Source organism: Sinocyclocheilus rhinocerous, unplaced genomic scaffold (genome assembly GCF_001515625.1).
Source record: "Sinocyclocheilus rhinocerous isolate Xijiao unplaced genomic scaffold, SAMN03320098_v1.1 scaffold185, whole genome shotgun sequence".
NCBI lineage: Eukaryota > Metazoa > Chordata > Actinopteri > Cypriniformes > Cyprinidae > Sinocyclocheilus > Sinocyclocheilus rhinocerous.
In genome coordinates, this window is record NW_015662163.1 from 2,110,165 (window position 1) to 2,120,745 (window position 10,581).

Below are 10,581 nucleotides of genomic sequence, written 5' to 3' on the forward strand. Positions count from 1 at the left end.
ATTCTAGCAGCTCAGTCCCTCTGGCTTCTCCAGAACTGATACGTGTCACTATACTGTTCTCCACTCATACAGAATATCCTCATCTCATCAGTCCAGTGCAGGATTTCATGATTTATTACTCTCACAGCTTCCATGCTAATTTCCCTGGTAATGTGTCATGGAGTTAAAATGTAATATTCTCCAATAGTGTACACACAACTACTGCTGGCTGTTCGAAAGACTAAACTTCTTGATCATAAATGACACTAAAATGATGCTCCACACCTGATTTTAAAGGCAAATGTCATAGTTTTTTGCTAATGTCATGATGATGGATTGCTAAAGATTTTGGGAGATGATAAACCAGCATTTTTCACTTTTCAGCTATGTAAAATTGAAGTAATGTTGCTTGTTAGTTGTTTTCCTGTAAACACTTCTTTATTCCATCTGTGCTCATTCAGGCTCTTGAGCGTGCTGTGCTGTAACCTGGATTCTTTTCTTCTGCTGGAGTCTCAGTATAACCTCTCTGGGTTACTGCTGCAGGGTCAGAGGGACAATGTCACAGAGCCGCCCACAGGTGAAGGGTGAGTGACCGTCTCTCACTTTCCTGCATTCCCTTGAATGTAGTTCAGCACGACACACTAATTCAGAGTCAACCAACAGTCACTTTCCAAAAGTAATAGATTTAAAAAACTGTGTTTTTTTTTTTTTCATTTACCATAGGCTTAGATAATTTGAATTAACAATGTGAGCATACTGTAGATTAGGGCTGCAACTAACGATTATTTTGATAATCGATTAGTTGGTCGATTATTTTCCCCCCCGATTAATCGGATTAAAAACAAACAATTTTCTTTTTTTATTTTATTGACAAAAACACACTATTCCACATTCTGCCCAATGTCCTTAAAACAAACGTTCCAACTGAATGCTATGAAAACATACAGTGCTTAGCAATTTATTAGACCACCTGCCATAATAAAGAGAAAACACATTTTAGGAATTTTAGGAGTCTGTCAAAAAATTGTTTAAATCAAAAAAAATTTTATTGTCATTTATTTATAACTAAATACTTTTATTTATTCATAAAAAATGGCCTCATATGCCCTTCATAGCTTGCGTCTGTAGATACAGTATATATTGATTTTGTATATTGTTTGTTTATACTGGCTTCATCATCTTCAGGGAATTCATCATTGATGGACCGTCTGTGGAAAGAAACCATATCCTTGTTCGAATCGGTACAGTTGGTGGCCCGTCTGAGAGGAGACTTCCTCCCAGAGCCCTGCAGAAAGTGAGAGCATCTCCTTTTTCCTTCCTTGTATGTGTAGTACAATAAACTGTGTTGAGTTGATCATGTTGTAGATATAGTACCACGGAAGCAAAGTGTCACCAGATGTAATTTGGTTGCAATACACATTATTTTTTATTTTACCATTTAAAAGCAGTTTTATACTGGATATTCAGTTAGGAAAAGGTTTTGTGAAGTGAGATTTAATCTGTTATTCAATGCCGGATGCTTTTCACAATTTTGCAGTCATTGTAACAGTCCCCAGTTAATATTCTAATTTTAGATGCCTTCTCTACATCCCATGTTTTGAATATAAGAAACATAAATAGAGTCTAATATATCAGTATTCATATATATATATATATACATATAAAGTCTTATAACGATTGCTTTTATATTATTAGTAATAGAAAGGCAAACATTATAATACTTTCTTGTTTGCCGTCAGCATTCAGCAAATACGCATTTATATCATTTAAACAAATCTTTGAATGACTAATGAACATCTAATTTCAAAAACCTTGCAAACTTAGTCGAATCCAGCTGTGAGATCTTATGAAGTGTGCGTTTGTATCCTGCATGATCGCGTGTACTCTGCATGACGGTCGATCCGTGCGAATTGAATGCGGACAGGAGGAGAGTTCAGCTTCACTGGAGATGCGCGATCAACAAACTTTAAACTCGTGATTTTAAATTATGCTGCGCTTTATGCATTTGCCCACTGTCATATTCATGTCATTTTCACTGTGCTGTATGTAAAATGAGTGTTACCTTGGCTTTATTTGAAAAAATATGATTAATGCACACAAACTTCCCAGAATACTGAGTGCCCTGTTGGTTACAGTGTTTACTTCCTTTTTAATTATATTTTTATTAAATATTTATTTATTTGTAAAAAAAAATACTTTGTCATCTGAAGTATAAGTATGTTTATTTAACGCATTTATTTTTTTATCAATTGTCAAATGATTTCAAATTTCTTAAATATTAATTAAAATAAATAAAATTATATCTGCTTTATATCGGCCATCGTCCACCCTGCTTTCCAAGATATCGGCATCGGCATCGGCATCGGCTGTCAAAAAACCCCACTAACGCGTGTTCTCTGCGTGATGGTCGGTCCGTGCGAATGGAATGCGGACAGGAGAAGAGTTCAGCTTCGCTGGAGACGCGCGATCGACAAACTTTAAACTCGTGATTTAAATTATGCTGCGCTTTATGCATTTGCCCACTGTCATATTCATGTCATTTTCACTGTGCTGTATGTAAAATGAGTGTTACCTTGGCTTTATTTGAAAAAATATGATTAATGCACACAAACTTCCCAGAATACTGAGTGCCCTGTTGGTTACAGTGTTTACTTCCTTTTTAATTATATTTTTATTAAATATTTATTTATTTGTAAAAAAAAATACTTTGTCATCTGAAGTATAAGTATGTTTATTTAACGCATTTATTTTTTTATCAATTGTCAAATGATTTCAAATTTCTTAAATATTAATTAAAATAAATAAAATTATATCTGCTTTATATCGGCCTTCGTCCACCCTGCTTTCCAAGATATCGGCATCGGCATCGGCATCGGCTGTCAAAAAACCAATATCGGTCGACCACTAGCTTTGGCAGTTGCTTATGTAGATTGTATTTCAGATGTCTCAGGAATCATGCGAGGAAACAAATATTATGCTTCTAAAAAGAGCTTTGCCGATAAAGCCTCTGTTGTAATGTAAAGAGATTTGTAAACAAGGCAGTAGATGCATATGTGATAGTTTTGAGTGATGACAGAATTTGACATTCATGACATATAGGATGAGGCTCTGGTTGATGACTCAACACATCTTTAGGTGATTGCAACGACTGGAACTAAATATAAACCTGCACACTTTTGTGTTTGACAAACAAAGCCCTGTAACTCCTTTGTTTTTCATTCGTTTTATACTGAAATTAGACTCTTGATTTGAAACTGCAATAAATATTTATTATTGTAGCAATGGAAAAAATGTGTTTTGGCACAGTGAAAAGGGATGCTTTTAGAAAAAAAATTGACATTAGGAGGTCAGACTGAATTCCCTGAGTAAGCTGTCATTCAGTACTAGTGTCTGGCTTGTTTTGGACCAAAGGTTGGTGTGAAGATATTGATAACTGTATTTTCCCCATACATTAAAAAAAATGTATGTGGTAACAGTGTTGTGCTCACAGCTATAATACAGCTACTGTGAGTATCATGTTTTAGCGAATTAAAATGAGAATGAAATTAAAATAATTTAAAATACACTACAGTTACTATTCTACTGTTTTTTTTTATACACTACTGATTTTTTTGATGTTTTTGAAAGTTTCTTAAGCTCACGAACGTTGCATTTATTTGATCATAAACAGTAAAACATTAATTACTGTATTGTGAGAAATATAATTTATTCCTGTGATGGGAAAGCAGAAATTTCAGCATCATTACTCCAGTCTTCATTATCACATGATCCTTCAAAAATCATTCTAATATGCAAATTTGGTGCTCAAAAATGTTTCTTATTATTGTCAATGTTGAAAACAGCTGCTTAACTTAACTTTTTCTGCAACACATTAAATATCAGTTCAACAGAATATGCCAAAATTACATTGTACAATGTTATGTTATATACATCAATAGATTAACAGTTAATAAAAACATGAGATTTTGCCTCCTGTAGCTTAAAAAATAATAATAGGAAACCACAGTATACCATATTTATGGAAAGTGTCCCATCTGTCCCTTAGGGGAATGACCCTTACCCATGGCCAATGGTGTCTACATACCCCCTGCCTAAATATTACATCCTTGACGTGCCCAAGACTCTCCGCACTAAACAGGGTAAGAACAATATGTTTAAAGCATTAGATCCTACTATATTGTATGTATGTGTTATGTGATATTTTTGTAATTTATGAAAGCAATTCTCTTATTTAACCATTAGATTAATTCAGTGTTTTACATGGTTCTACTCTGTAGTAACTTCAAGGACACATTCTCTCTTTATGACAGACTCATTTCTCTTCTTTACTGTTATAGCGATACATCTTTATTTCAATGTGACAGCTTTTTCCAGCTCAATAAATAGAGACTAGAGGTTCTTAACGCCTAGAAAACACTCTTCCTTTAGGAAGAAGCATCAGTATGTGAATGAAGGCCTATTCAGTGCCTCAGTGGTGTTTATTTCGGCTTGTCTTTAAATGTTAGGCTTGAGACAGTATATTGTTATTTTGAAGGCCAAGAAGTTATACAGTTAGTAGTTACAAGTCAGAGTCACAGATTGCCATAGGGCATGTAATCAGTAAATTAATTTGTTGTGTACTGTGTTCAACTGTTTTTGCCAGAAGACAATCATTTTGACTGTTAAAAATGAGCACTGTGCCTGTTTCTTCTCAGAGTCAGAGATCAGTGCTTTCTTGGCCTCGTCTAAAGAAACAGAAAGAGATGCTAGCTGGATGGATGACTGCAGGAGACAGTTCTGCAAGATCATGGCTACAAAGTCAAACACTCTCACTGGATACGGTATGACCCACATTCAGCTCTGTTTGAAATTCACAGCAAGATACCCAGCTTCTCTAATCTTATACTGAAGTTTTACTGCATTTAAAGGGATCAAAATGAGAAATCAGATATCTGTTTAAAACAATATGTTTGCCCGGTCACCGTGAGGTAACAAGGATGAAGTAGGATAACTACTAAGAGGGTCTCACAGACCCTTCTTCTTAACGCCAGAAGAATGAACAATATCCTTTTCAGCAGCTATCCTATCCTACTACTATCCTATTCTTTTCAGCAGCAAATTTCAGAGCAAATTGTTTCGTGATCCTGTCATAATTTAATGCAGGATTTGCAAAGAGGCTGTTGTTGAAAGACGGGGCAGCACAAACTATATTGAGTTTGACAGCAAAGCCGCAGCTCGTGAGTCAGTGTTGTTACTCATTTCACATGCAAAGAGAGCATTTACATTGATGATCTAAAGGCACAACAGCACAAAACGGCCTGTTTAATTTTAAGGGTCAGAGAGATAGTGGAAAATAGTCATAAAAAACTAAATTATGACTGCTTTGGCAAATTAAAAGTTGGCTGGAGGAAACACAAATAAAATGATAAAAAATTTATGATATGACCCTTTTAAATTCAAAACAACTCTGTTGCATTATATGTTCCAACTTTTATTTATTTTGGAAAAGAAAACTTATAAATTTATGTATTCAGGATCTCTAATTCTGAAAGACCAGATTCTGTAAATTCAGAATAGATTGTTTACAATATGAAGTGCACACTTGCTTTTTTGTAGACCAAAGTTATTTGCATTTATGGTCTTTTTCCTTGAAATTTACCTTCTGATTTCCACAGAAATGAAAGACAATTATTTTTTCAACATATTAATAATAGAGCTGTAAAACCCTTTGAATGTGTGTGTTTTCTGGATTAAAATAGTAAAATATTTCAAGGACTTTGTTCTATTGTGAATGTTTACCATTGGCCAGTGTCTTAGTACATGCTATTACTGTATGCCTGCCCATGTCTGATTCAGTGTAACACTGTGTTAGGCTTTTCTGTCTTAATTAAAGTGATATTCAAGTAACAGACACTCAGCGTATTTTCTCGCTGTGCAGCCTGAGTTTTAAGCATTGTTGGAGTTATGCATTTCAACAAACAGGAAAATACATGCAACACTAAAGAAATGAGATTACAAGTAAACTTTTTCATGAAAGATCTGTATTTAAACTCGGTGTACTGTAGCTCAAGACATTCTTTGATTTCTCTAGCATTCGCTCCTTATACGAAAGAGGCTCTTTTGCTGGAGATTTGAGGTTTGATTCAAAGGAAATTGCCTTGACGGTTCACATATCTTTTCTCTCACAGTTCTTGCGGATTTGTTGGAGAGGGTCGTGCTGCATCTCTCGTCTTCATCCACCGACTGCTTCTTTCCACCGGCAGAATATAAAGGTCAGTCAACAGCACTTTAATGTTTAATGAAAGGATTTTTTTTTATTTATGTGACCAACTTGCAGACAGCTAACAGAGACATCATTCACTTCAGAGGGTGTATATGGAATAAAAAACACACAAGGGTATATATGAATATACCTTTGTGTATCATAGTCCTGCTTCTCATAACTATACATTAAACATTATATATTTTCTGATTGAAGGTGATTATGATAAAAAAAAAAATTGCTTTCTGCTTGAAACTTTCTGCATCCCACCTGGTTAGGACATGCTGTTAGTTCACCATGGTATGCTCATTGTAAAAATCCATCTGGACGAGATTTGTCAGCTTTCCATTCACACAAGCAGAATTATTTAGAAAATGGGCAAATAGTTGAGGCTTTGTGGGGTTTTCATTTATTAAACATAATGGTTCTCAGAAATAAAATTGGTCATGCTCTTTTGTTTAAATCCCAGCTGCAAGGAATATCTTCTGGCTTGCGCTTGAGTAGTGTGACCACTTCAAAAGAATGATTTGACAAAATTCACACCCCTCTCAACCCTAACCCTATTATTGTTTTAATATTTATAATAAACCTTGAAATGTATGATTATTTTGCTTTGTATTTGACTCCATGACATCAATTAAACATCTTTCAAACCGTCTACCCTCTCAAAACATCACATTTTTTATTCAGTGTCAGAGAGTTAAAGTTTTCATACTTTGAAAGTCTTTGATAACTCGTTTTTAAGTATGGTGAGGGTCAGGGCTCAGTTAACTATGGAGATTGTTAGTGGTTTAGGTTCTGGTAAGCTCGTGAACTTTTAATTAATGACAAGCATCTTCTTTCATTTATGAAGTCTTACAAGTCTGAAGTCTCTTTTTTAAATACTTTAGTAAATATTGAGTTTACTATAGAAAGAAGACATGAAATGCAGCTTCTGGGTAAAGTTTTGAGTGATCGATTAATTGATGAGAATTTACAAAAATCAATCAGACTTCTCAATCCCCAAAACTTCCCAAATAGGATATATGGGTATATGTATGGATGCCTGACATGGCAAGTATTATGGTGTCATGTTACTTTAGCATTCGTTTCCTCCTTTCGTCTGCCTCTAGGTCCGTATCCTCCCCTCTCATTTAGCAGAGGAGTAGGGGGTGAGTTGTCACACTTCATCTCACTTAGCCGTTCATGTCATAATCGCTGACTGATGTGAGCAGCAGGAAGTATGATTTGTCATTCCGCCTAAACCCTTCTCTCCTATTGGTTCATTTGCCAGCCAGTCAAGACCAGTCACTTCACAAGGTGCACATCTATCTGCATTATGTCATCATTACAATCCTGACATTGTTGTTATATTAATGAGGATGGAGGAATGGCCCCATAATTATATCAGTGGGCCCATTTCCGTCTCACCAAGGGCATTCACTCAATTAAGGCCATTCTTAAGCATGATGAATGTGGATCACGCAGCTGATGTTGATTTGTGGGTAAGCCGATGCTGAAATGAAAATGTATTATTTAACAGCACATTTTGCAGTGCTCTTTTGCTACTCTGTGCTCCATTTACTGAAATTAAATGGGTATTTGAAGAGGAGGTGCAAATGGGATGTAATTTCTTTTTTTTTTTTTTGGTTTCAGTGGTGGACCACAGTGTAAAGACTCGAAGCCTGTCGTCTGTGGAGCAGTTAGGTGTGGGGATATCCCTCAGGTAATATGCCATATCCAGGCTAAACTTAATGCTAGGGTTAGGATTTGTGAATCAACTTTGAAGTCCTTTGTTAAAACACTAATGTATACTTAAAAATATATATTTTACAATAGAAATGAATTATTATGTATTTTATACAGGGTCTTAAAAAGTCTTAATTCTCCCTTTCACAAATGAAGGTCTTAAAAAGGTCTTCCATCGAAGCAGAAAGTCTCGAATTCATAGTCATGGCATTAAATGTTGCATGCATGCACTGCAAAAAATAACATTAAAAGTGAACATAATGAAGTGATGCTTGAAACAAGAACAAACATCTGTCAGTGAGGTATGAAAACTTGTTTTCCTTTTGAATTATTTATTAGCCCATTGGCAGATTACTCACTTTATTTTGATCAATTTCTCAGACGTTTTATTTGAAGTTGTTTTGATTCTGAAATAAATGTATCTATTGGAAAACAAGACAAAAATATGGAGGAAGAACAGCACTTCTTACACTGTGATCAGAATGTACAGTAAAAGTTATTTTCATATTCTGGTTAAGCTTTTTTTTTTAATTTTTTTTAGGTAAAATGAATTAAAAAAGTAATGAATTTGCCTTCATAAAACATGCAGAAACATTATATTACAGAAATATATACATTATATACAGAAATATTATATTACATTTATTTTTTATTATTATTATCATCATGAAAGTAAAACAATGTAATTATTATTAATAAACACATGTATTTTACTTAAAAAATGTTCAGATATTTGTGCTGGAAGACAGGACAAAAATACTGCTTAGGAAAGGGATTTTTGCTGCGTGAATATTCAGAAATTATTTCAGCTCCACTGAAAGCCACTGGCATTCTGCGGTATGTCAGCACACTAGTTAAACTCAATATGAACCCATTTAGATATTTTGTCTTAAGGCAATCCACAATGACTGTAATCAGGCAATGCATTCTAGTGCTCAGCACATTGGGATAATTGTAACTCTCTGTTAACCTTCATTTGGTGCTGTTTCCCAGGGAGAGACTGTACATGCGTGATAAAACTGAATTTAATTTGGTTGCGAAATTTGTTCTTATTAGTCAAGAAATATTGCCTTGAGAAATTTCTAATTATGTAAATGTATGTAAGTTGGTGTTTGGGGAAGAACATTTTAACAATGTATTTTCACCTTTGTTTAACAAGGTCTTATTGAATGGGGTATTAAATGAAGCTGCTATGTAAAACTGTTTGTGTGTGTGTGTGTGTGTGTGTGTGTGTGTGTAGGTATGGCAAGTTCCTAAAGCTATTGAGAGAAGATTCAGAGCAGGATCTGTGTCTTCTGCTCAAGCACTGTCAGGAGTTCCTCTCTCAACAACGAGTCAGTGTCACTTCTGAGCTATGTATCCTTCTCATTACACTTTATAATATTAATCAAACGACATGCAAATTGCTGCAAAAATTCAGATGTTACATTTGACTGTGCACAATATTCTAATTTGCTGTAGACCAAGTATTGATTTATGTTAATGTGGATGAATCACTAATCATGATAAGCTGAATGCCATTTTAAATTTCTTCATGCTGTTTTCCTTTATAGATAAAAGTTTAGTATCGGATATGCATTAGTCAAATAGTAGCTCCAAAATCTACCACCATCCATTGATAGGACGCATTTTCTGTTTTCAGTTATTTTTTTGGAATGAATTTTGAATAATTAGCCCCAAAACATAATTGTAAACAAAACATAGCATTCGTTTATAAAAATATATTATCATAAATATAGCCCAAGTACACTTTTGAAGTGTTTTCATTAGGTTTTAAATGATAAAACAATACATAGACTGCTGTTCAGACGTTTGGGGTTTAGAATTTTTTTATGTTTTTGAAAAAAAGTTATGCTCACCAAGGCTGCATTTATGTGATCAAAAATAATTGATCAAGTTATTGTTAAACATTAGCGGAACATGTTAATGATCTGCTAGGACACTTCTAGACTTTATCTACTAAAAATCACAAAATAATCTTGAGATCACTCACTCACTTGAGATCAATGACTTTAATGTTTAAATACTTTTTGGCCACTATTTTGACATCGTAGCTGTTGGAAAAAATAGGTCAGCCGCTAGAATGTATTGAAGATTCCTTGACTCGACTGTCAGCCTGTTTTCAGGGTGGTTATCCTGGTCACGATTGGTTTGCCTCCACAGTTTTTCTGCTCATGCATGGCGACGTGGGTCGTTCTCTGAGTCTGCTCTTGCGTTTCTCCCGTTTGCTGCCGTCTGCCTTCCTGTGGCCCCCAAGACTGCACAGCTCTGTGAGTTACAGCCTGTATCATTTCTCTCTTTCTTCTCATTCATGTCAACCTTTAGTACATGCTGGGGTAGCTATCATCAAGACCGGAGCAACGAATTGTACACGCAACACATTAAAGTAGTAGGTTGCCCCAAAAAAATCTAATTAAGTCATTTAAATGAATACCTGTTGTAACAAACGTTCGTAGTTTGGGAAGAAGGAGGCGAGAACCGGCGAATGTTCAAAGAAAACTTTAATAATAAAATAAACACAAAATAGCACGACAGCCCCTCGCGGACGACTGTCGCGCACAAATAGAACCAAAACACAAAATAAACTCCAGGCCTGTTCCTCTCTCGTCCAACACTGTCGTCACTCCTCCTTT

At 35.0% G+C, this 10,581-nt stretch overlaps 1 protein-coding gene across 1 annotated transcript in view; it reads left to right on the plus strand.

Annotated features, from left to right (window-relative positions):
- The window catches only part of tbc1d32 (TBC1 domain family, member 32), a 39,219-nt gene that overhangs the window by 19,880 nt on the left and 8,758 nt on the right, over positions 1-10,581 (plus strand). Inside the window, exons 24-31 of the mRNA XM_016537596.1 lie at positions 441-563; positions 1,165-1,273; positions 4,025-4,118; positions 4,674-4,799; positions 6,147-6,230; positions 7,856-7,925; positions 9,189-9,304; positions 10,064-10,218. Of these exons, the coding sequence (XP_016393082.1) occupies positions 441-563; positions 1,165-1,273; positions 4,025-4,118; positions 4,674-4,799; positions 6,147-6,230; positions 7,856-7,925; positions 9,189-9,304; positions 10,064-10,218 (877 nt within the window). The remainder of the gene's footprint in view (positions 1-440; positions 564-1,164; positions 1,274-4,024; positions 4,119-4,673; positions 4,800-6,146; positions 6,231-7,855; positions 7,926-9,188; positions 9,305-10,063; positions 10,219-10,581) is intronic.